We start from the raw sequence: 27,299 nt of genomic DNA, 5'->3' as shown, positions 1-27,299 counted from the left end.
AAATTTGGGGGCCGAAATTTAAAAAAAACTAGACCCAATGCAGGATTGTACTAAAACAAATATATCTAAACCGTTTTTAAAGATATATTCAAACAGTTATTGCAATGTATTTGCAAAAGCATGTTCTACAAACTGTCTGTAACAGAATTTTGATATTTGTCCCTACGTTTGTAAAATAAGCAATTAAAATTTAATAACAGTTTTCTGATTTCCTTTCTTGCAAACAAACGGACGTATTTTTAAAATGAAATCAATTAACAAAATTCTGTTGCAGAGAAAAGTTTCCTAATAGTCTAAAGAATGTGTGTTCTAAATTTCATGCATGTATCTTTAATAGTTCAGAATTTATATCCATTTTTGTCTGGCAATGTAGCAAAAAAAAATGGAGTTACTGGAAACCGATAAAATCGAGCGTGTGATTTAAAAACCCATAGGCTTGAAGTTTAAAATGACGTCTCAACATCCGATAAGGGCACAAATATACACAAAATGATATGCAATGCATTCCACACATATCAAAGAGTACTTTAAAGAAAAAAAAAGTTTTGAAAATTTAATTTACCGGAAACAACAATAAAATTGGGCGAGTGATTTAAAAATTCATATCGCAGGAAGTTTAAAAATGGCGACTCAACATCCGATAAGGGCACAAATACCCACAAAATGTTATGCTATGCATTCCACACATATCACAGAGTATTTTAAAGATTTTTTTTTTAATTTACTCATTTTTCACCAAAAAATACCATTCTCTCCCCTCAAGGGTTAAGTATTTCCTCTGTTACTCTCGAACTGAAGTAAAATCTTCCACTATGCTCACACCTCAAAATATATCCTGGTGACATTCTTAAAGCGCAGAAGAAACTTCGAATCTTGAGCCAGCATATTACAACAGTGTCTCGACAAGTTACTTTCGATTTAGTTGTCTGAAAGACTGAAAACAAGTAGAGGTGTACGATTTTGAGTTTACTTCAATTACCTGATTAATGTTAATAAATTTCGCGTCATTTCTCATGCTTCAAATACAAAGTCAATGTTTCTTTTCCAGAAAAAACAAGTGGTATGTGAGCCGGAGAAGTGCCCGGAGCAGCAGGGCTGTTACAGGCTACTCAACGAGAGCAAGGATGGCTGCTGTCGGGTGTGCAAAGGTAAAGATCAATCTATCAACCCGCCTTATGTTGATGTTTGTGTATACCTGATTTACATGAAAATCTTGCAATTTAATTGGTACGAGATGCAATAAAAAATAATGCGAACAGGGTTTTAAGTCACACTCGCAGTAAGTGAAAAAATGCGACAAACACATTGGTCTACAGAAACGAAGATGGTAATGAAGAAAATGAAATCAGAGATGTGTTTGAACTAATCTGAATTTAAATGAAATGCTAATGGCATGGGCAATGTTCAAAAAGATATTTAGCAATAGTTATTCAAGAATGGATTTCAAAGAGTTATGCAATTCATGCAAGTTAACAGGTTAAGTGAAGAATTTCTTCTAATTGATTTATATAATTCCAACGCAAACTCTAAATTGTGAGAGAGAATTTAGTAAGAAGAGTTAGCACTCTGCTAACAATAAATCTTGAAGGGCCTACTCGTAAAGAATTTCAATGTTTAGAGTGTCCATAAAGTAATGTATTTTAATGTTATGTAAATACAGCAGTACTATAATTAATTCTAAATATACAAACATACCTACGTCTAATGATTTACTTACATAAGTAGACTACATTTTCTCTAGAGTGTGGTAAGACAGATTGAAAGTAATAAAATTCCAAGAAATAATTTACGTAACTTTTTGTTTCTGCAAAACTTAATACTTTTATCTTTTTGTGCAGTTATTTAGAATATTTCCGGTTCCAATTCACTGTGGGCTAAAGCATGGAGATGCACTATCACCTTTACTTTTTAACTTTGAGTATGCTATTAGGAAAATCCAGGATAACAGAGAGAGTTTGGAATTGAACAGGTTACATCAGCTGCTTGTCTATGCGGATGACGTAAATATGTTAGGAGAAAATCCACAAACGATTAGGGAAAACACGGGAATTTTAGTGGAAGCAAGTAAAGAGATGGGTTTGGAAGTAAATGCCGAAAAGACAAAGTATATGATTATGTCTCGTGACGAGAATATTGTACGAAATGGAAATATAAAAATTGGAAATTTATCTTTTTAAGAGGTGGAGAAGTTCAAATATCTTGGAGCAACAGTAATAAATATGAATGATACTCGGGAGGAAATTAAACACAGAATACATATGGGAAATGCCTGTTATTATTCGGTTGAGAAGCTTTTACCATCCAGTCTGCTGTCAAAAAATGTGCAAGTTAGAATTTATAAAACAGATACATTACCGGTTGTTTTTTATGGTTGTGAAACTTGGACTCTCACTTTGAGAGAGGAACATAGGTTGAGGGTGTTTGAGAATAACGTGCTTAGGAAAATATTTGGGACTAAGAGGGATGAAGTTACAGGAGAATGGAGAAAGTTACACAACACAGAACTGCACGCATTGTATTCTTCACCTGACATAATTAGGAACATTAAATCCAGACGTTTGAGATGGGCAGGGCATGTAGCACGTATAGGCGAATCCAGAAATGCATATAGAGTGTTAGTTGGGAGCCCGGAGGGAAAAAGGTCTTTAGGGAGGCCGAGACGTAGATGGGAAGATAATATTAAAATGGATTTGAGGGAGGTGGGATACGATGATAGAGAATGGATTAATCTTGCTCAGGATAGGGACCAATGGCGGGCTTAAGTGAGGGCGGCAAAGAACCTTCGGGTTCCTTAAAAGCCAGTAAGTAAGTAAGTATGTATGTAAGTAAGTAAGTATTTAGAATATTGTACAAACTTTTCGTTATTTGCACAAATATAATTTTTCATTTGTGCATTTTTGCGACATTTATGTATTTTATAGCTTAAACTCTGAATTGAAGTAACGCAAAGTTACATTTTCCGCATTCTTTTGAAGAACGTAAACTTATGAAATTCGACACAGTGTAAAACAAAGCATGTGGAGCAATATTTCTCCCTTAATAGACCTTAGAAGGTTCGCACAGTGATTAGCTGGTCATGTATTCCCTTGTAAACGACAGTCGGACTCTTCCCTCGTTGTCGAGCCCTTCATAGCTGCCGATGCGGGTACATGCATCACCGCATGCTGTGGCTGTGGACGTCCCATCACAAGATCCAAGAGCGCTACCTGGAAGCCGTTCATCTACAACTCTAACACGTGGCCGACAGCTAAATGTACTGCTTCATCTGAACTTTGAAATTCCGTCTATTTTAACAGCTGCTGTGGGCAGTCGTTCCAGTACCGAGAAAGATTGAGGTCATGACTTGGTTACAGCACCAGCACGAAACGGATCTTCTTTGGCAGCTTCCTGGGCTTTAATTTAAAGCTTCCGGGATTCGAATATTGACGTCAGCTAGAGTGACAGGAGGTTTCCGTGGTTTTATGCACATTCTCTTGAAGAGCTCCGTTAGTCTGGGAGCTCGATGAACTGCTTTCCGCAAGATACGAGGATCAAGGCTTAAATCGCGATGAGTATAGAGGAATTTATCGTTGATTGAGCATATTTCTCGGGATATTTTCGTTTCTCCTGCCATCGCCATAACCTGGTGTAACGTGTATCTTATGGAAAGAAAATATGGCCGACTTAGAAATGTTTTCATGGCAGCCATGCGGTACAGCTATACCAAAATTTTTTCATCATACTGTCTTTATGATGGGCGGCCGGGTAGCTCAGTTGGTAGAGCAGCTAGCCACGGACTGGAAGTACGGGGTTCGATCCCAGGTGGTGACAGGAATTTTTCTCGTTGCCAAACTTTCAGAACGGCCCCGAGGTTCACTCAGCCTCCTATAAAATTGAGTACCGCATCTTTCCCGGGGGTAAAAGGAGGTCAGAGCGTGGTGCCGACCACACCACCTCATTCTAGTGCCGCGGTCATGGAAAGCATGGGGCTCTACCTCCATGCCCCCCACCAAGTGCCTTCATGGCATGTTACGGGGATACCTTTTTTTACTATCTTTATGATTTTCCTTCCCACGCCTTTAGCACTAGTATCACCTTTTTGTTTTGTCGTTATCCAACTCACAAAACTTCCAAATACACAAATTTAACAAGTATTTTTTCAGTGTCCGCGATTAGGAGTAGTGCATGTTTTCAAATTTTAAACTATGTTAGACCTATATTATTACTAACATCTGTGGCATATATTATAGGTAATAAGTAAATTCATAGGAGACGGGCGTCTAATTGGATCTGGTAACTACGAGGGTCATTTCATAAGTCATGGCAACTACTGGCTGTTCATTTCAAAGTGTGTCATGACGTCACTGTTGTTGGGTCACCGATTTGAAGCGAGTTTCAGCTTATATGTTAGAGAAGTTGCCTATTATTCAAGGCGTTCTTCAATCTGAACTTGAGAACGTGTACGGTATAACTTGAACGTCGTAGCAACAGATGGCAGTCTGTACGGTCTGTGTGCTACCATAACCTCTTTCGAACTGTGTTTTGCGCCGGCAAGTCGTACGCAGGGTATTTGTTGTCATCGGTTGCGTACGGTAACATTCCACAACACAAATCAAATACTCCGTGTCCATGTTGACCGTCGAAGTTAATGTCAACAAATACGTAAGTAATCGTCTTAACCCTCTCCCCATATCCCGACAGTACGTATTTCCAAACAGTTCACATTCCTGCCACTACCGGCGTTACCGTACGTATCGGTACGTACTCTTCAGAATGAATGCCGTACTTGCTAGGCAACTTCTCTGCCTCTTAGGTTATACAGCTCTGCGGAAGTGTAGGAAGATTGGATTCTCTAGGCTCATCAGCTAGCCACATGACGGCATACAGCGAGCCATGACACATTTTGAACTGAACACCCAGTATATTATATCATTTTTAAAAGCATGTTATATAGATTTCGAAAAGCTAACATATAGGAAATTAATATTACATACAGTATTTGAAGTCTTTTAGTCAATATAGGATTAAATATTTGTCACACCCGTAACAATGGAATGACCTATTTTAACTTACGAAGTTTGTTTGTTTGTTTGTTTGTTTTAAGTGGTTCTTTTGGATATTTTCTTTGGAACATCAATAAATTTTCACTCTGAAAATATTTGATGTAGTAATCCGAGAGATGCAGTTAAAGACAACAACATGCGCGATCGAAGACGGAGGAGTAAACAATGGTATCTACATTACAACATACAAATTCGTACAGAGGCCTCCTTTAACGTATTTTTCTGCGCACTTGTCAGAGAAAGCCGGTGGCGCGCAATATTTATGCGTGCGCAAGGCACCACTTTTTATTTGGCTGGCCGTTGGTATTGAGTCGGTCGGCAGTTGGCGAGGCGGGTGCATTCTTTCCTAGACGGCGGGCAGACAGGGGGGCTGCGGCAGCACACCTGGTGGCAGCGCTCGCCTCAGCATAGAAATATGCGGTTTATACGCTGGCTGGCTCGGATCGTCGATTACGGTGGGACGATGCCAAAAATGTCGGGAATGACATTTTGATGGTGCCTCCCTCCATTCAAATAATGAAGACACTCATACATCGAGCGCTAAATTTTCTAGACTAGTATTCGCAGTTCAAGGGTGCAGATACCGGGAGGTGCTTAACGTCGTAAACATGTGACTAAAATATCCGTATAAATGTTAATGGAAGTGCTTACGTGCAGCTGCAAGTGTTCGGACAGGTCTTCTGCGCTTCTAATAATTGAAGTCATGTAGTGCATTAGATGGTTAGCGCTTGACATCTTTGTTACAGTCTCTAACATTATAAGCTGGACTAAAGTGGGGTTCACGTAAGATCAGTTCCTAAAAAAATAGTATGGCAGTCTTTTCAATCCTGCCAACTGTTATATGTGTCACCGAAGCAGGTAAAATAATTATGATGATGATGATGATGATGATGATGATAATAATAATAATAATAATAATAATAATAATAATAATAATAATTACAACTTACTTACAAATGGCTTTTAAGGAACCCGCAGGTTCATTGCCGCCCTCACATAAGCCCGCCATTTTTTATTATTTATTTATTTATTTATTTGTTTATTTATTTATTTATTTATTTATTTATTTATTTATTTATTTATTTATTTATTTATTTATTTATTTATTCTGGTGTAGTTAAGGCCATCAGGCTTTCTCTTCCACAATACCAGGAATACAAATACAATAATAGAAATAAACAGAAAAAATGCGCTATATACAAAGTAAAGCTACACAAGAAATAAAGAGATAAGAAAAAAACACTATAAACAAAGTAAAGCCACACAAAAATATACACAGGTTGCAGTTACACAAACTTTAAATGCGTGATTAAGTATCATAATTAATTGTATCCTAACTAATTAACTAACATAAACAAGAAACTTGGTCCTATCCTGTGCAAGATTAATTAACTCTCTATCATCATATCCCACCTCCCTCAAATCCATTTTAATATTATCTTCCCATCTACGTCCCGGTCTCCCCAAAGGTCTTTTTCCCTCCGGTCACTCAACTAACACTATATATGCATTTATGGATTCGTCCATACGTGTTACATGCTCTGCCCATCTCAAACGACTGGATTTAATGTTCCTAATTATGTCAGGTGAAGAATACAATGCGTGCAGTTCTGTGTTGTGTAACTTTCTCCATTCTCCTGTAACTTCATCCCTCTTAGCTACAAATATTTTCCTAAGCACCTTATTCTCAAACACCCTTAACCTATGTTCCTCTCTCAAAGTGAGAGTCCAAGTTTCACAACCACAAAGAACAACCGGTAATATAACTGTTTTATAAATTCTTACTTTCAGATTTTTTGACAGCAGACTGGATGATAAAAGCTTCTCAACCGAATAATAAGAGGCATTTCCCATATTTATTCTGTGTTTAATTTCCTCCCGAGTATCATTTATATTTGTGACTGTTGCTCCCAGGTATTTGAATTTTTCCACCTCTTGAAAGGATAGATTTCCAATTTTTATATTTCCATTTCGTACAATATTCTGGTCATGAGACATAATCATAAACTTTGTCTTTTCGGGATTTACTTCCAAACCTATCTCTTTACTTACTTCAAGTAAAATTTCCGTGTTTTCCCTAACCTTTGTGAATTTTCTCGTAACATATTCACGTCATCCACATAGACAAGTGCGAACATCTATATTGACGAAAATTAACAATAATTTCCTCCCTGCGAATGAGCAGAATAAATTCTCTGTCGTTAAAAGAAAAACGACCAATGCATGTGAGTCGTTCCATTCTCATTTCAATGCAAACTTCAATCACAATCATCCAAATACGCCTATATTTCATTTTATTGAGGTGATCACGAAATATCAGAATGAAGGTTATGTAAAATGTTACAGTGTTGACATTCCACACAAATTTCAAAACGTAAGATCCAAAAAGCGACAGCTATAGAACGTACTAGTATAAAATATAAGAATGGTCAGATATCACAGCCAGATTTCGTGAAGACAATCTTCTATTATAAGTTTTTAATAAGTAAACGAAAAATCACAGACGAAAGAACACTGAAATAATTTTATGTGCAAAATGGTTCTGGATTTAGGGAAATTTACATATTCCCAACATTTTACCTATTTCGTCTTTAGGGGAATTTACATTGACAAAATTTTAAACGCTTTTGAATTAGGGGAACTTAGAATATCCCATGTAGTAATAGGGGAAATATGGTTAGGTTTCACTCTTAGAGTATAAAGCAAGAAAACCCTGACTATAGCAGAATTCCTTCAAACTACGACTATTCGTGTACAGTTAATATTAACTATTACATTGCTAAATTGACGACATGAGAATAATATATAGGCCTACTACTATTAGTCAGGCAAAAATGACAAAAGTTGACTCCACAAACATTGTAGTATCATATGATCTCTGTAGTTTTTCTTTAGATCTCAATAACAGACCTGTGACAAAACAAACGAAAAATGCGTTTCTTGAGATTGATGGCAAGACAATACACTCTGTCCATAATGTTTGGAACGAGTGGAAGATATAATAAACAACACATTTCCTTAACAGAAAAGAAAAAGACATGGTCCACATGTCAGCCATCAATCTGAATTCACTTTTTTCAAACATTTGACCATGTATCTGAATTCTCTTCAGTATGTGGAGATCCAGAGCAGTTTTATGGTTATCCTTTCCTGGTGATGGCCCAGATCCTTGATATTCACTACATACACCTCTGATTTCAAAATGCCTCTATGGCAATCTACATGGGTTTGAGGTCAGGTGACCATGGTGTCCATTCCACAGATCCCCTTCACCTAATCAAACAACCAGGAAACGTATCATCTAATCAGTGATGTAGGAATCTCGCATAATGAGGTGGAGCCCCGGCTCGCGTAAACCATTCAGGATGACCAATTACATCAATTTCTGATATAATTTCTTCACCCAACATATGGATGCAATTTTCTCCGCGGACTTTGTATTTGAAGAAGAATGGTGTAGTAATGTTCACGTAGGTCTACCATAAGCCACAGCACACCATACCATAACTTTTGGAAATTCGTGTTTGACCAGTACTTCAAATTTTGCTTGTACACATTCCCAGAAACATAAAAATTCAAGTCCACACCTGTGGAGTAACGGTTAGCGCGTCTGGCCGCGAAACTGGGTGGCCCGGGTTCGATTCCCGGTTGGGGCAAGTTGCCTGGTTGAGGTTTTTTCTGGGGTTTTCCCTCAACCCAATATGAGCAAAATGCTGGGTAACTTTCAGTGCTGGACCCCGGACTCATTTCACCGGCATTATCACCTTCATCGCATTCAGACGCAAATTAACCTTAGATGTTGATAAAGCGTCATAAAATGACCTACTAAAATAAAAAAATAAAAATAAAAATTCGTCTCGTCGGAGAAGACGAATCATTAAAAAGAAAAGTGGATGTCTTTTAATTTGGAGCAGGAACCATTCACACATTTGAATCCTGCGGGTAAGATCACCTTCCTTTATTTAACATTTATTCATTTAATAGATTTTTGTTTACTTTACATGTTGAAGATGAAATTTTTCACATTTCAAAATTGTATACATTGTGATCCGGGGAAGGCTGGTTCGAAAAACTATTCTCCCATTTGTTCCGGATTTTATGAACACCTTATATATTGAGCCACAGGAGGAATAGAGACGTAAGAAAGGTGTTATTTTACGCCTGCATAAATTTCTAGGATTTGCTGAAGTAATTGAAGCAATGTAATGTATCAGATGGTTACCGCTTCACATCTTAGTTACAACTTGAGACATCGTAAGTTGGGCGTGCTGTGTAGGTAGAGATATTTATGTGTATACGTGGCAAGGGAACTTTCGTACTGCCGCCTAAGCGTGTACAGCTTAATTAAGTATTGTAATGCATAATGACAACAGAAGAAACAATATGATTAAATCTATGTTGTGCCAGAAAATTGCAAGCTAGGAAAGACAGTGGCAAAATTGGGCTTCTTAATGTCTTCTATGGAACCAAATTCCGGTGATTAACTTTATGATAGAAAAAAGACGAAAGGGGGTTCTCATTTTTTGTGAGAATGGAATTTTGTTCTCTCCAGATGATTACACAAATTAAATTCTACAAGTAGTTGTGCAAAAAATAAAAATATCTACTAGCATTTGATGTGTTTTATATGTGTAGAAAATTATTTGCAATAAGGGTCCGAAGTTTAATTTTCATTTACCTCAAAACTAATTTTTATTTTACCTAAACAACATCCATATATTCGCAGCTACCCTCCATATCTGGAGGCCGTCTCCTCTAATCGCCATTCCGTGGTGATAGGGACCCATAATAATTGGATATCTGCCCTTTATTCTGTCAGAAAGAAGATGCGATCCCCGTGGTATTTGTATGCCCAGAAATAAAAAAATTAAGAAAATTAATTAATTGATTATTTATTTACTTATTTATTTGCATAATTACATATTTATTTATTTACGTATTTATTTATGTATTTATTTATTTATCTATTTATTTATGTATTTACTTATTTATTCACTTATTTATGTATTTATTTATTTATTTATTTACTTATTTATTATTTATTTATTTATGTATTTATTTATTACTTTCTTATTTATTTATTCACGCACTTATTTACTTATTTATTTATTCATGTATTTATTTATTTACTTATTTATTATTTATTTATTTATGTCTTTATTTATTACTTTCTTATTTATTTATTCACGCACTTATTTACTTATTTATTTATTCATGTATTTATTTATTTACATATTTATTTATGTATTTATTTATGTATTTATTTATTTATCTATTTATTTACTTTATTTATTTTATTTACTTATTTTATTTATTTATTTTTATTTGTGTGTTTGTTTATTTATTTATTTACTTATTTATGTATTTATGTATTTATTTGTTTATGTATTTACTTATTTACTTACTTATTTACTTACTCATTTACTTACTTATTTACTTACTTATTTATTTACTTATTTATTTATTTACTTATTTATTTACTTATTTATTTACTTACTTATTTAATTACTTAGTTATTTATTTATTATTTATTTATTTATCTATTTATTTATTTATGTGTTTATTCATTTATTCATTCATTCATTCTGACAGGACCAAGGCTATAAGGCCTTCTCTTTCATCCTTCCAGATTGCATTATTGAGCTATAATTTTGGATTGACAAGAAAATCCTGAAGCAAAATATTTGTATGGCTTGTAGAAAATTTATGTCGTTGTCGAAGTTCGATAGACTGATTTGTTTGTTTTCCAGTGCATTGTTCTCTTTTGACGCTTGAACAAAGTATAACAACACTTTATCTCTCTTGTCAAAAATTAGATGTAGCCTAATCTGCTAGCAGTTATCTACGCAATTGATCCTCTCAGAAAAACGTAATTTTTCGTAACTTAGCGCAGCAAAATAATCTCGAATGGTCTCCGTTACCATATTCTGCAGACCGTAAAAAACAGACAAGTAAAATCTTTCTAAATACGGTAGCGAGATTCGAAGTTAACTCAGTGTGCCCTTTCGGGTCAACCTCGAAAATGAGAATAAGGAAAAAATTCTAGAGATTAGTTTTGTGAAGTGAGGTTACGAATGGGGGACAAACACGCAAGATGGCTGTCTGTTAGCCTTAATTAAAGCACAAGCCGGAACAATGTGTACACAGAGTTTGTTTCGGGACAAGAAATGAGAAGAACCGCAGAGCTTTCTGAGAAACCTTAAGAGGAACATTTCTCCGTGTGAAAACTGGAATACCTTTATCTAGATTTCGTGATTGCACTGACTTAACCCTCACAAAGAATGCGCTGTCATTAATACAGGGAAGCAGGTACTCTTGCACACGGCGGCAAGACACTAAAGGGACGCGTTCTCATTAGTTACACGCGAGAGAATCCTCACTGCTCGAGGCCAGTAATTTGAGACTCTTAAAACAGATTTTAATTCCAGTCTGAACATTCCCGTGTAAAAGTACCAAACAGGGATCACTAACTTCTCTTCGTCTGTAAGATCAAGAACATACTGTACGACACAGACTCAGTTGACAAATGGGAAACACCACTAATTGCAAAACTGAAATAATTATTGTACAAAGTAACACAATAACGCGTTCCCTCCAAGATGTCTGTAATCTGAATGACCTTTTTCATTTGTACTATTAGATTGGCAGTATATATTCCCCTTTTGTAGCTCTAGAACTCTCCACCTTTTGTATCCTTATCAGTTTTCCTGAATTAGTTTCTGTGGAATACCTAAAATGAGTAAAAGATCCGCTAAATTGCAGCAGGATCCAGTGAAAGGGCATCCTGGTATGTTACTTGACCGTTTTCCATCCAGTCACGTTGAGCAATATGGCGTCAGTTGCCTGTTTTGTGGTTTTCATGTGACCTCTTCTTATTTTACTCTGGTAAGTCTCCTTCGTTTTATGCATGTTTTTCAAAGACTTGTTTCATGAAAACCATCGTACTCCATTCAGTTTTTAATGTTCTGTTGATTTGTGTTGTCGTTGATGGTGTATCTTTTACGAGTTGTTCATAATCAAACGATTTTCGTGAAAGCTTACCTGCTCCTGATATGGCCATATCAAATGCACCATGGCCATATCAAGTTCATTTCACTTTTATTTTTTTCACCTGACAAATTTACATGCCTTATAGCTAGGATTACGCAAAAATTTTGTATTTTAAGAAAAACAACTTAATTTTTTATGGAAAAACCTGTTTTGACTACACTTTTGAATTATAAAAAAGATTATTGAGTGTCATGTTTATTCATTTTATACCAAAATTATTGATTTGTAGAACATGGAACAAGGGTGGCCATATCATGTGCACATGTTCCTGATATGGCCACTAGGTAGACTTTTGGAATTTGAGACTTTTTGGACAATTAAAGCTATTTTTATGGGGAAAGGAAATTGTTTTAAGAAAATCCATTAGACTGAGAACGAGTAAGAAAAAAGTGGTTTACATTTTTTTTTTTAAATGGCGGCTAGAAAAATTCTCAAACCTTAGCATGGCCATATCAGGGACACATACCTTACGATAATAAATTGAAGTAGGCCATGATACGGTAAACAACAATGCTACAGTTAGTTTGTGTTTTGTTCCGTTTGTTTTCAGGGGAGTGGATGGTATTTTTTTTAACTTTTTTCCTGTTTGGTGTAAAATATTAATATTTTGTATGTAGTGAGCTCATACCTGTAGCAACTCAACCAAATATAAATATTTTGAAAAAAAAATTATCTGGGGGCCCAAATTTGAAAAAAAAAAAATGTACCCAATGCAGGATTGTACTAAAACCGATATATCTAAAGCGTTTTTAAAGATAGATTCAAACAGTTTTTTGCAATGTATTCGCAAAAGAATGTTCTACAAACTGTCTGTAACAGAATTTTGATATTAGTCCCTATGTTTGTAAAATAAACAATTAAAATTTAAAAACAATTTTTTGATTTCCTATCTTGCAAACAAACGGACATATTTTAAAAATGAAATCAATTAACAAAATTCTGTTACATAGCAAAGTTTCCTAATAGTCTAAAGAATGTGTGTTCTAAATTTCATGCATGTATCTTTAATAGTTCAGAAATTATATCCATTTTTGTCTGGCAATGTAGCAAAAAAAGTGAAGTTACTGGAAACCGATAAAAGGGGGCGTGTGATTTAAAAATCCATAGCGCAGGAAGTTTAAAAATGACGTCTCAACTTCCGACAAGGGCACAAATACCCACAAAATGATATGCTATGCATTCCACACATATCACAGAGTATTTTAAAGAAAATTTTTATTTATTTTTTTTTTAATTTACTCATTTTTCACCAAAAAATACCATCCTCTCCCCTTCAGTTGTGATACTGAAACCACAGTCTAGTATATACAGTCACGAAGCTTGAGTTGTTGAGGGTACCGGTACTTGAAACAATAGACTGTGCCGGTACTATTTCGCATTGTCTGTAATGAGGCGATAGTAGTGATCCTAGTGGTTAGCAACTATATATGGATGCATATTCCTTACGTATTGAGCTTCGTGACTATATACTAGATTGTGTTGAAACTGTATTCATTGAAAGTTGAAGAGATAATGTTGACTCCTGAACAGCTAGTGGAGCTAGTACTGCTCTATGGGGACAACCACAGGACAAGAGAAGCTGCAGACGAGTTTCATCGTCGTCATCCTGAAATTCCAAAACCATCATACCAAAATTTAGTCAAATGCATAAATTTAAAACAACTTTCAGTGTACTCGACAAACAACGAACTGGTCGTCCTAAATCTGCTACTGATGGACAGAATTCAATAGATGTGAGTGCGAAGATGACGGCCAACTCTAAAAGGTCAAGCGCTATGTTCCTCGAGAAAGTGGCATCAGTAGAGAATCTGTTCTCGGAATGTTGAAATCTGCACGTTTTCATCCCTACAAATTACAGTTGTTTCTGTTGCTACAACTTGAGCAAAACAACAATATGTGTATTGTATTCCAGCAAAATGGTGCACCACCTCATTGGGCATGGGATATTCGTCATTTGCTAAAGCTTTGAATCGTATGTAGTGTGTTCGTGATAGAACAATTGCTTGGCCCCCAAACTCCCCAGTCGAGGTGGCAAGATATTAAAAATTATTTGAAACATACGTTATGGTGGCAATGGGAAGGCGAATGGTCTGCACAAGAGGGAAATAAATTACGAAGAATAAAGAATACTGTTCGCGTTTGGGATTCGTCCACAAGAGCGTCACGACATGAAGAAGTTTTACTCATCCGGTTGAGGATTGGCCACTGTCATCTGACGCATGGGCATCTCCTACGTGGCGAGCCTCAGCCGGAGTGTGATCTATGTCATGTTCCACTGACCGTGGAACATTTTTTATTACAGTGTCGAAAATACGACCGTGCCCGTCGGCAGTATGGAATTCAGCTGACTCTACGTGACGCTCTTGGAAATGATTTTAATTGTACAAGTGCAGTTCTGAGATTTTTATCGAATACAGGACTTGACAAGGTGATGTAGTTTTTAATGACCCGATTTACCTATCCTCCGGACTCTTTACATCCGGAGGTTACATTTTTTAGTGTAAGATTTTAACAAACTTGACATTCGGACCTTCTACATCCGGGCATTTTATAAATGCGCTAGATAGATTAGATTAGATTAGATTAGATTAGATTAGATTAGATTAGATTAGATTAGATTAGATTAGATTAGATTAGATTAGATTAGATTTATTTATTTAACCTGGTAGAGATAAGGCCGTCAGGCCTTCTCTGCCCCTCTACCAGGGGATTACAACTATAACATGAACAATAAGATTACAATTAATATTAAATTTACAATTACAATTACAATAAAAATTAAAGTACGACAAGAATACCTGATTAATGAAAGCTAGGCATTTTATCATAGAAGTTAAGAACAAAGAATATTTTTGTATTTACTAAATTACAAATTAAACCTACAATAATAAAATTCTATAGTGATGAAATTACCGGATATTGAGATATTTTGTGGTAGATTAAAAGAACTATTTACAAGAAACCATGTCTGAACGAGTCTCAATTACTGACCAAGTGCCTAGTAAGTTTGCGTTTGAATTCAATTTTATTTCGACAGTCCCTGATGCTAGCAGGTAGCGAGTTCCAGAGTCTTGGCAGGGCTATTGTGAAAGAGGATGAGTATGAAGAGGTGCGATGGGATGGTATTGTTAGTATTGTTTCATGGCGAGAGCGTGTGTTCAGATTCTCTGGTGGCATTTGTTTTATTGTTTCTTTTTAAATGCTACACAGGGTCTGAGAACTTCACACTTTTATGGTTTTTATGCCTCACCTTGTTGAAACTGCATTTGTTTGCCTCGTTTTAACCGTGACAACGATTTTTAGTTATTTTAAGCATTCTGGTTATTGTATTGTGTTTGTGTTTAGTGAAAGATTTTAGATAAGGCGCAAATAGCCATAGTAGCTGACGCGCCCTTTTTTAAACCCCACTGCAGTACCCTTTACATCCGGAGGTTACGTTTGTTATTTAGTATATAAGTTTTTTTAAACAAACTTGACATTTGGACCTTTTACATCCGAGTATTTTAGAAATACGCCAGATAATTTATTTATGGTAGTTTTTGTTTTATTAGTTTATTGTCTCATTTTAAATACTAGTTAAGGTCTGAGATTTTTATAATTTTTATACATCACCCTGTTGAAACAGCATTTGTGAACCTCTTTTTAATCGTGACAATGTTTTGTTAGTTCTTTTAAGCATTCTTATTATTGTATTATGTCTCTGTTCTGTAAAGAATTTTAGATAAGGGCGCAAATAGCCATAGACGCTGACGCGCCCTTTTTAAACCCCACTAACTAACTAACTCCCCAGACTTAACCCCTCTTGTCTTTTTTTTCGTGTGGGGTTTTGTTAAAGACACTCTCTATTTACAGAAACCCAGGAACATTGATGATCTGAGAGTAAAAATTACTCAACTTTTCCAACAAATCACCCCTCTTATGTCACAACGGGCATGGGCTGAATTGCATCACCGTTATGAGTTGTGCAGAGCGCGCAATGGGGGTCATGTAAAGCTCTGAGGAATCTCCCATCTTCCTGCTGTATACACAAAGTTTGAAGAAATAAAGTTCAGTAGTAAATGTTTAACAGTGTTTTTATTTTATCCATATCCAAACGGATCACTCTGTATTTTCTGTTACTTTCGCTTATTGAAGTGTAGTGATACACTCCTCCACACATTAGTGTAGTGCTGAGTCAAACACTTAATCTTGTATTGTGTTGTATTTGCAGGCTGTATTTACGAAGGTGTGCATCACGCCAGCGGATCGGAATGGCGGGACCCCAGCCGGCCCTGCATCGTCATGTCATGCAAGGCGGGAGTGGTCACCGAGTCAGAGATCCAGTGCTACACCTCCTGCAGGAACCCCCAGCGCCCGGCAGCTGGCGAGTGCTGCCCCACCTGTCCTGGTGAGTGTCCTTTGTTTCTTTCTATAGTAATAATAATAATAATAATAATAATTATTATTATTATTATTATTATTATTATTATTATTATTATTATTATTATTATTAAACATTAATTTCCAAAGTAATAATAGGCTACCATAGATATCCTCTTGTGCGCAGATGACCAAACTCTTTTCGGAAAAAAATTTACAAATCAAAGAATTAGATAAATGTAGATAGAAAGGAATGTTATTAAAGTAACAAAAGAAGGAAGATTAAAATGGTTTAGGCACGTGAAGAAGATGAAAGCTGGAAGAATACCGGAAGATAATGCTGAAGTGGACTGCGGAGGAATAGAGAGGAAGAGGAAAACCAAAGAACAAGAAGATTTATGACCAAAAGAGAATCTTACTGAAGAAGATGCTGGGAATAGAAATTTGTGAAGAATCAGAATTTTTTTGGTGAAGGATATTGTAGAAAAAAATATTGTTAATATGTTACCAAGCCTGATGGTGCCGAGGTTAGCACGCCTGCCTTCTATTCAGGAGGTCCAAGATTCAATTCCAAGGGCCTGCACTCCTGACTTGGATCTATGACGCAAATTCTGCGATAGTACCAAATTACAAGTGTATTATGACCCGCTTCCTCTCGAAACCTATAATTAGGGGCCGGATTTGTATATTTTTACCTTTCCCCCCCCCCCTTGCTTCTGAACTCCTAATTTCTTCAATACTTTTCCGAATCATGATCGTAGGAGTCGTATATGTGAATTCTGTTGAACCTAAAAAGCCTAAATTGGACCTTAGTACCTAAAAAAACCTAAATCGTTTTTGATAAGCGTTGTCCTATATTTACTGCGTTATTTTCTTTTATTTTGAGAGAAATATCAATACATTTCGAGAGAGATAGAGAGAAAGAGAGAGAGAAGAACATACTCGACGTGGAGGAGAATGCCTCAATCCTTAAGGCAAAATCTGTACTTAACAGTGACAACATCTATGGCTCCATTGCTTTCCTCGAGGCACATTCCAGTGACCTTCCAAAATATATTGAGTACTTGGAATCTTCCTTGCTACGACTGAAAGATACAATTGGTGTCATTGACTCGCTTCTACAGAAACAAGTACCAGGACCCATGGGTGAAGCCGTCACATTAAAACTGAAAGAAGTATTGCAGAGGAATACAGGGTTTGAAAAAATGAAAAAAATGTGTGCTCCATTCTTCAGGGGGAAAGCTTCAATTGTCAGTTATCGTGGGTACCTGCTGCAGTGGCAGCGATGAAATTTGCGCCTATGACGTCATGTGCTGTCAAAAGAATCTTTTCCTTCTTCAAAGGTATTTTGAGAAACAATAGAAAAAACTTCTCAATCGAGAATCTTGAAAAGTATTGGATCATATATTGGAACCAGGAACAGTACCAGTAAATAATGTTGTTTTGTTTGTTTGTTACTTTTTAAAATAATTCTTCATCAAGTTTGAACAAATTTAATTCAAAAGTTGTGTGTGTGTGCTGTACCTTTTATGTATTGAAAATTGAAAGTAAGGTAGTTATATCAAAGCAAATTATTTTCAATAAAATGTTAATTGTTACAATAATTTATTCAAAGTACAAATAATGTTGAAGGGGAAGGAGCAAAAATTTCGAATATAAATTTTGATAATAATTTGGTTCCTGAAAAGGTCAATTTCGTGGTCCATGTTGCCTTAATAAATGTATATTTATTTTTTAAGGATAACTGTAAAAATACGCATTTTATGCGACCTCTTTCACAAATTAGACATAAAACCTAAAAAAAAAAAAAAAAAACCTATTTCATCTGTTCCCAAAACCTAAAATGGCCTTTTTAAAAACGTAAAAATCCGGTCCCTACCTATAACCGTCATCACTACACTTCGAAAATCAGTCATTTTTCGAGAAAAATGTACGGGAATCGGCATGAATGATTCTAAAAGATGTTTTGAAATATCCGAATTTTATCAGTGTTAACCTGTGTGCTCTAAAACCAAAACCAGGCCCAATCAGTCGCTTGTGCAAACGAACGACTTTATATTTCGTTTGGATATTCAACTGTCTACGAAGACCAATCTTTGTAGCTTAAAATGAAGATTATGTCAAATCTAACTGTAAAAAAAATTACAAAACGCTTACTTCATTTGTAAACCGACATTTCAGAATAACTTAAGCATGAATACAGTCGGCAGATGAGATCCCTGGCGATGCAGAGTAACAAATGGATCTGCGTATGCTGTGGTGGGATCTTCGAACATATGATTCACGACGTACTGGTGTCAGTCCATTTTCTCTGCACATGCCTGGTACGTAACCTACATACTCCCAGACCTTGGTCGCCCGGCCATAAAGAATTATAGGAATACATTAAAAAGAACGGGTGTGACCGAGAACTGGCCTTGGTACTCACTGCCCGTAGGCTGAAAATCCGGCTTCGATCCTCGACTGGTACATAGACGTTAGAATCGTTGTTCCAAGCGACTCACGGAATCACTGCAGCAATTTGGAACTTGGAAATTTGATTATCCTTCAAGTTTGGTGTGCTTTCCCAGGGACTTCTGTGACGAATTTCGTTATGTTTGCATGTGTGTTAAGTTACTCCCTCTGTTCAAAAATATGGTATAGAAAAATGTAATTAATTCTGTTCGAAAATATGGTACACATTTATTAAAGTTCTCAGTAATATAATGTAACTTTAATACATCTTCTAGATACTTATTTATTTGATAAATTAACATAAGAAAAACTTAAAAAATAGGTACATTTTATTCTGTGTGATGTCAAGTTAATAAAAGAAAAAAAAAACAAACATTATTTTGATAGAAGCAAATTAACATAAAAACTGCAATAAATTATAGCCCGTTTTTGTACGACTTTTCAGCATTAGATGTTCTATTCAAAATTGACTGGGCTGTTGTTATATTTTCTGCAACAGGAACACTACAGCAGGCGCCCATTTATTTCTGTTCATAATGAACTATTTAAATATTATAGTTTGATGCACTACAGAAGACTAGAAACATTCACAACTGCACTGTCTGATAGTCTCTTCACTACTGAACAGAGTATCACACCGCGAAACTTTTCGTGCGCGCATGCGCAATAATCAAACTTATTTTGTTTGTTACTATACCATATTTTGGAACGGAGGAAGTATTTTTCTAAAAAAAAATTCGAAAATTTTAAATTTTATTATTTTATTTCTCTTCAAAACTTATTCAATTACTACTCTACTTGCACTTATTGTGTTTCTGCATTTGTGTGTTTTCTGTTTTTTTTTTATCTATTGAAGTCACAAATAACATATACATATTTAAAATAAATAGTTTGCACCCAAAAGATAAAAAAATGCTTGTGCTTGGGGAAGTTGCAGTTACATAATATCGTCGGCTTACAAGCAAAACACACTAAGTCAAAAATATTACCTCTGAGAAAAAGACGTTTTGAAAGCTCTTGACAAATCTGGATCATCAAAATATTATTTTTAGCAAGTTCTTTCTCTTTATGGTACGCTATTAGGAATGTCCAGGATAACAGTGAGGGTTTGGAATTGAATGGATTATATAAGCTGCTTGTCTATGCGGATGACGTGAATATGTAAGGAGAAAATCCACAAACTATTAGGGAAAACACGAGAGTTTTACTTGAAGCAAGTAAAGAGATAAGTTTGGAAGTAAATCCCAAAAAGACAAAGTATATAATTATGTCTCGTGACCAGAATATTGTACGAAATGGAAATATAAAAAATTAGAAATTTATCCTTTGAAGAGGTGGAAAAATTCAAATATCTTGGAGCAACAGTAACAAATTAAATGACACTCGGGAGGAAATTAAACGCAGAATAAATATGGGAAATACCGGTTATTATTCGGTTGAGAAGCTTTTGTCATCCAATCTGCTCTCAAAAAAGCTGAAAGTTAAAATTTATAAAACAGTTATATTACCGGTTGTTCTGTATGGTTGTGACACTTGGAATCTCACTTTGAGAGAGGAACAGAGGTTAAGAGTGTTTGAGAATAAGGTACTTAGGAAAATGTTCGGGGCTAAGAAGGATGAAGTTACAGGAGAATGGAGAAAGTTACACAACGCAGCACTGCACCTGTTATATTCTGCACCAGACATAAGTAGGAATATTAAATATAGACATTTGAGATGGGTAGGGCATGTAGCACGTACGGGCGAATCCAAAAATGTGTATATAGTGTTAGTTGGGAGGCCGGAGGGAAAAAGACTTTGAGGAGGCTGAGACGTAGATGGGAGGATAATATAAAATGAATTTGAGAGAGGTTGTATATGATGGTATAGACTGGATTAATCTTGCTGAGGCTTATGTGAGGGCGACAATGAACCTCCTGATTCCTTAAAAGTCTTTCGTAATTAAGTAAGTATCGCTTTATATAAGAAGTTCCTTGCACCACAATTTACGTTACTTTTAACTGATATTCACTTACATAATTCTGTATATACATTGGGACAAAAATTACTATTGGGTTTTCTGTACAGCGAATCTGTAAGTTACTAGGAATGTTTGATAATTATTAATATTTTTATTTTTTTATTATTTTATAATAAAAAATTCTAGCAATTTACTGATTAATTTTACAGCAAAACCCTAGAGTAAGTTTTGATTCCATGTATATAAGGATCCATATAAATTAATATCAGTTAAGAATAATGTAAATTGTGGCGCAAGCGACTTTTTCCCCTTAAGTCTTCAGACTTTCAATTATAAATCATATGACGAAACCACAATAATTAAACCTGAAGTTAGGGTAACCAGACGTCCTCTTTTATCCGGACATGTCCTCCTTTTTAGGTTTTCGTCCGGGGTCCGGGTGGAATTTAAAAAAAATCAAGAAATGTCCTCCTTTTCGTAACTTGTATGCCTGATATTTTGAAATTATCTGATTTGACGCCTTTTCAAGTAATTTCCGTGTAGGTGGCAGTAGCATCGACGGAATATACTCTTTTCCAACGATCATAATAACGCTCTTTCCTTTTTCTTGTTATGATCGTTGCTCACAGGTAGATTAGTAAATCGAAAAATCTAGGTGCGAATGTAAATCTAAATAGATATTTTGTGTCCTCTTTAATAATTATAGTTCCCTAGACTTTCCTGTAAAATCATTATTATTAAGTTTTTTCATATTTATTTTGTGATAAAATAGATATTAACATAGCAACATATTAACGTAGCCTAAATCTGTACTGTAAATATTTTGTAATAAAATATATATATATATATATATATAGACGGTAATTTAAAGTACAGGGTGGACAGCTCGAATATACCTAATTTTAATTGCATGTGACTGGTGAACGGTAAAGATTATATGAAATAAAAACTCAACAAGTTTCGACTCCTATCGGTAGATGGTGCGCAGACACGGTTTCTTTTCGTAGATTGTGTCGATTGTCAAAATGGCGACACCGCAGATACAGACGTGGACAAATTATTAACAAAATTGACGATTTTTATGATAATTCTGTTTACAAAATTTGACTTTTCAATTTAGAATACAGTTGACAATTTTGCATAGTTCTATCATTACAGTAGACAGAAATATGCAAAAATGTCAACTGTAGTTTAAATTGAAGAGTCAAGTTTTGTAAAAAATATATAGTCTAATAAAAATATTCAATTTTGCTAATAATTTGTAAATTAGCAAAAATGTCAACTGCATTGAAGAGCCAAATTTTGTAAAAATATAAAACAAAAATCTTCAGTTTTGCTAATAATTTGGAAATATCCCAAATGTCAACTATAGTCCAAATCGAAGAATCGAATTTTGTAAAAATAGAAAATAAAAACCTTCAGTTTTGCTAATAATTTGTAAATATGCAAAAATATCAAATGTAGTCCAAATTGAAGAGTTACATTTTGAAAAATATACAATACAAATCTTCAATTTGGCTAATTATTTGGAAATACACGAAAATGTTAACTGTAGTCTAAATTGAAGAATCATATTTTGTAAAAATATATAATAAAAATCTTCAATTTTGCTAATAATTTGTCCACGTCTGTAAAAGCGCGAACTGTGTTGTGGTATGCGGAGTTTAAATCATTGTTAGAGTTCAAAGGGAGTATCGGCGAGTGTTTAACCATGATGCTCCAACTGCTAAAAGCATTAAGAAGTGGCACGATACATTTTTAACTACAGGATCGATGTTGAAGAAGCATGGTGGTGGTGGTCGTAGAACATCCCACGAAATGGTTGCAAATGTTCAAGTCGCGTATGAGCGAGGCCCGCGGAAGTCATTAAGAAGAGCTTCGCGGGAACTTCAAGTACCGTACCAAAATCAACATTGCAACGAATTGTCCACAAATGTCTCGACCTGTACGCATACAAAGTGTAGTTAATGCAACGTCTGGAGCCGGATGACAAACTCAAACGAATGGAATCCTCTTTCTCTGGGGCTACGTCAAAGATAAAGTGTACGCCACCCCAGTCAGAGACCTTCGTGATCTTCGTGAGCGCATCATAGAGCCTTTGAGAGCATTCCAGAAAACATTCTCCAACGTGCTTGGCAAGAAGAAATCGTTCATCGCCTCGATATCGTCACAGTGACAGCTGGAGCTCACGTAGAGATATGGTGATGTGCATATCGAAACTTGTTGAGTTTTCCTTTCATATAAACGTTACTGTAGATTTCTATCTTCAACCGTTTACCAGTCACATACAATTGAAATTAGGTACATTCGAGCGTCCACTCTAAGCCTAAATCTAGGTATACATATTTTCTGTCCTCTTTTTTTCGAACAATGTCCTCCATTTTTAAGCTTTGTGTCCTCTTTTTTTACTGATGTGAATCTGGTCACCCTACCTGAAGTGTACTGTCAGACTTTAAACAAAATTGCTACGGTGAATAAAAATCAAAATGCATAGCCTGTTAATTTCTGGTTACCACCTTTCTTTGCACATTAGCCATGTTTTTATTCCTGCTTTGTAGTTGACTGTATCTTGTAAACGATGAGGACCTGAAATCAATGCGAAGAACTTGTGTCTTTATTTTCGGCAAGTAACTTTGTTGTAGATATTCAAAATATACGTAAAATGTCCCAATTATCATAGTGACTGCACGGAGAAATAGATCATGGTTCTAAGTAAGTTTAGACATAATAAATATTTTATTTTTGTTTGTACTTAATGACCGTTCGGCCCTTGCTTTTCAATGACCCTCGTTCTGTGAACCCAATACGATCACACAAGTTTTAAAATAGACATAACGGTTGCTCCCCCATTATTTCCCTTGTTTGGCTCAATTCTAAGAAGCAGTTTTCTCGGTCCTTGTTTTGCTTCGTCACATTTGTTCCCAGTTCGTGCTCTTAATGGTCTAACTTCTTAGTCAGTTTGGTCACGTACTGAAATGCGAAATATAAGAGTAATTGCTTTAGCGATCCAGATGACATATCCTTCTCATTGCTTATGAATGGGATCGCTTTGAGTCCCACTGATCAAGCCACGTGCGACGTGGGTTTTAAACTGTTAGCAACAAGAAAAAGTATATAAATAAACAACAACCTGCCCAACGACAGCTGTCTTGAGAAATGAGGAACGCAGTATTGTTTGCTTGCGCAGAAAATCGAGACAAGAAAGAATGCGTAGCGCTCGACCCACATCGAAATGCCTTCGCCCGTTGCCATAGAATTTCATTTCATTAGGACCAATTCGTATTCCCTCCGTATTTTGGTGGTACACATTTCAAGTCACATTACCTTGTGTAGATATTCAAGGTTTTCTTATGTTGATGGTGTGTTACATTTGCCTTGTCCTCCGCTTTTTTTGCATTATTTTATTCTTCACTCTTCTCTACACCTCCGGAGTATGAAAAAATTACCAGTTCCAGGCGTCACCGATTTTAATGAGCGTTCAAATTCTTACGTACACATCACAGTAATTTCGAATACAAAGTTGATGTATTCTTCAGGAGACACTGCCAGTCTTCTCCATACATTATTGTAACTGGTCGGTTACGTAACAGACAATCGGGACCAGTTAAGAGACCTGAAATCAAATTTAATTGAACATAAAACTATATATTATACGAAATGCCATTGCACATTTGTTGTCTGTACCAGACTCATAATTTGATTTCTTTTGTTCGTGCCAAGAACGTGGCTAGCTCATAATTTGAATCTTTTTATGCAAGAGGCAGAGCTCTGAAGGTCGATTTCTTTCAGGCCGCTAATTTTTTTTTGTGAGATAATACAGCACCATGAAATGCATATTGCTCGGCACTCCGCTCCAAGGGGCACTTAAATTAAAGTCAAAAAGGGTATGTTCCAAGAATCAACAGAACTCCCAGAGCGTCTTCACTGATGAAGACATTTTAAGATTTCGTGCAGAAAACTGCTATTATCCTCTCTTCTTCTCTCTGAATTTATTTCAGCTTGTAAGAAAACCTCGTTTATCTTCCTGAGTCCTGAGACATACTTACTTACAAATGGCTTTTAAGGAACCCCCAGGAACCCACATAAGCTCGCCATCGGTCCCTATCCTGTGCAAGATTAATCCAGTCTTTATAATCATATCCCACCTCCCTCAAATCCATTTTAATATTATCCTCACATCTACGTCTCGGCTTCCCCAAAGGTCTTTTTCCCTCTGAACTCCCAACTAACACTCTATATGCATTTCTGGATTCGCTTATACATACTACATGCCCTGCCCATCTCAAACGTCTGGATTTAATGTTCCTAATTATATCAGGTGAATAATAAACATAATCTTCTCAAAAGAATATTGGACAAAATTTTATGCGACGTCAGCAAAAGTGATATTCCTCGAAAGTTACCACAGTTAGTATTGTCCCCCTTCTTACTATAATACTATTCTAATATGGCAGATAAGTGCAATGAATTTAAGCTCCATATAATTAATGAAAAGATAATATCTTTTTTCTGAAGTTTTAAAATGTGTTCCTTATTTTTGGTTTACATGACCAATATTTTTGTTAAATTATTAGGTGCAATTATGGACTCCTTCCATAGTTCTGGTGCAATTTCCTTTTCCGAAATAGCAAGTACAAGCTTATCAATTTCGCTAGATAATGCGTTTCCACCCTCTTGTATTAATTTTGCTGGAATGTGATCGATACCTGGAGACTTGTACCTTTTCAGATTTTCTATCGCAATTTCGACTTCTGAAAGTGTGGGTTCGGGTATAAATGACTCCAGCAGTTTGTATTTGAATTTCGTCCCGATCATTTCTATTTGGCCTATGCACATTTAGTAGTTGCCCAAAATAGTTTTCCACCTGTTCAGGATTGAACGAGGGTCTGCAAGCAAGTCACCATTTTCATCTTTAATCACGTTTACCCTTGTCTGATATCCTTTCTTAAACTCTTTATACCCTTAAATAAATCTCGAATATTTTTATTCTTGCTATTTGTTTCTACCTCATTCAGTTTTTCCTTCAAGTAATCTCTCTTTTTATTCCTAAATGTACGACTTGCTTCCCATCTTTCATTGAAATAATTATCTCTATTCTCCTCAACTGGATCCTGTAAGAATTTCAATTTTGCCTGTTTCCCTCTATCTACTACAATAGAACAATCTTCATCAAACCATGGTTTCTTTTTCTTAGTTTCATGATAACCTGTGCTCTGCTCAGCTGCAATTTTTATATTATCTCGGATATTGTCCCACACGCTATTAACATCTAACTCTTCCTCAGCTTCGTCGGAAGTTGCTAAAGCAGCAAACCTATTTGAAATTTCAACCTGATAACGTTGCTTAGTTTCCTCGTCCTTTAATTTCAGAATATTGAATCTACTAATATTAGCTTGTTGCTCTACTCGCTTGGCTACTGATAGTCTTTCTCTTAATTCTCCAAGTACCAAATAATGGTCAGAATTACAGTCTGCCCCCCTGAAAGTTCGAATGTCTACTATACTAGTATGGCATTATTGTAATAAAAATCTAAACACGAAAGAAATCCATTAACCTTTAAATTAGCAAAGCATCCTATAGGATATAACAGGTTAATGGGCTATATGCTATAATTTTAATAGAACAATAGAAAAAAAATTGGTAGGAAAATTAAAATTTCACAGTGGACCCCACTGTACGTTTTGAAGTAGGATGTCATCAGTCAGCCGAGGTCCACCTTGAGAAGAAGTCGATCTATGAGCCTACAGTCAACTGTTTCAAGCTGAAATATGCCTTAATTCACGTTGAGGTATTCGGCTTGCTCATAGGTGCTCGAGGGACTATACCAGCTTTTTTCGAAGAATTTCGACGTAAATATGTTCTGCCGACATCTTTGAGGGATGACATTGTGATAATTGTTTTAAAAAATCCTGCCAAATCCTAATTAATCACATGGTGCCACATTAATAGCAATTGTAATGTTTCACGCCCTTTTCTTTGTTTCACTTTTTTAAAATTCAATATCTATGTTTACATATGTATAATAATTTTTTTGAGGATATACTGAGTCCGTAAGGGCTACCCTCAATGGGGTGTAGTTTAGTATTATTATTTAATATTGTATAACATAAAAATATGAACACTGCGATAGTTGTTTTCTTTACAGTCCGATACTGTTTAATAAACTAGTGTGAGAAATTAAGTTTTGCCAATTTAAGGGTTAAAATGTGAAATGGTATTTCTATCGATTACCCACCTGTATTATCACACCCAAGTACGAGTACACTCTTACCTGACTATATTCTTGAATTGTAACCACAACGTAACAAATAAAATAACTATTATATATTAATATTAATACTGATACTAATTAATTATTAGTATGTTCAAGTTTCACTAGCTTCCAGTAACCTGCTCAGAAATCTAGTACAATTTTAATTTCATGGCACTCCATT

General features: G+C 35.6%; 1 protein-coding gene across 1 annotated transcript in view; it reads left to right on the top strand.

Annotated features, from left to right (window-relative positions):
* cv-2 (crossveinless 2) overlaps window positions 1-27,299 on the top strand; it is a 466,713-nt gene that overhangs the window by 405,192 nt on the left and 34,222 nt on the right. Inside the window, exons 4-5 of the mRNA XM_069816882.1 lie at window positions 1,049-1,148; window positions 16,303-16,479. Of these exons, the coding sequence (XP_069672983.1) occupies window positions 1,049-1,148; window positions 16,303-16,479 (277 nt within the window). The remainder of the gene's footprint in view (window positions 1-1,048; window positions 1,149-16,302; window positions 16,480-27,299) is intronic.

This window comes from Periplaneta americana, chromosome 17 (assembly GCF_040183065.1).
Source record: "Periplaneta americana isolate PAMFEO1 chromosome 17, P.americana_PAMFEO1_priV1, whole genome shotgun sequence".
Lineage (NCBI taxonomy): Eukaryota > Metazoa > Arthropoda > Insecta > Blattodea > Blattidae > Periplaneta > Periplaneta americana.
The sequence above is the reverse complement of the archived record's forward strand: the minus strand, read 5'-3'. Positions and strand labels throughout refer to the sequence as shown.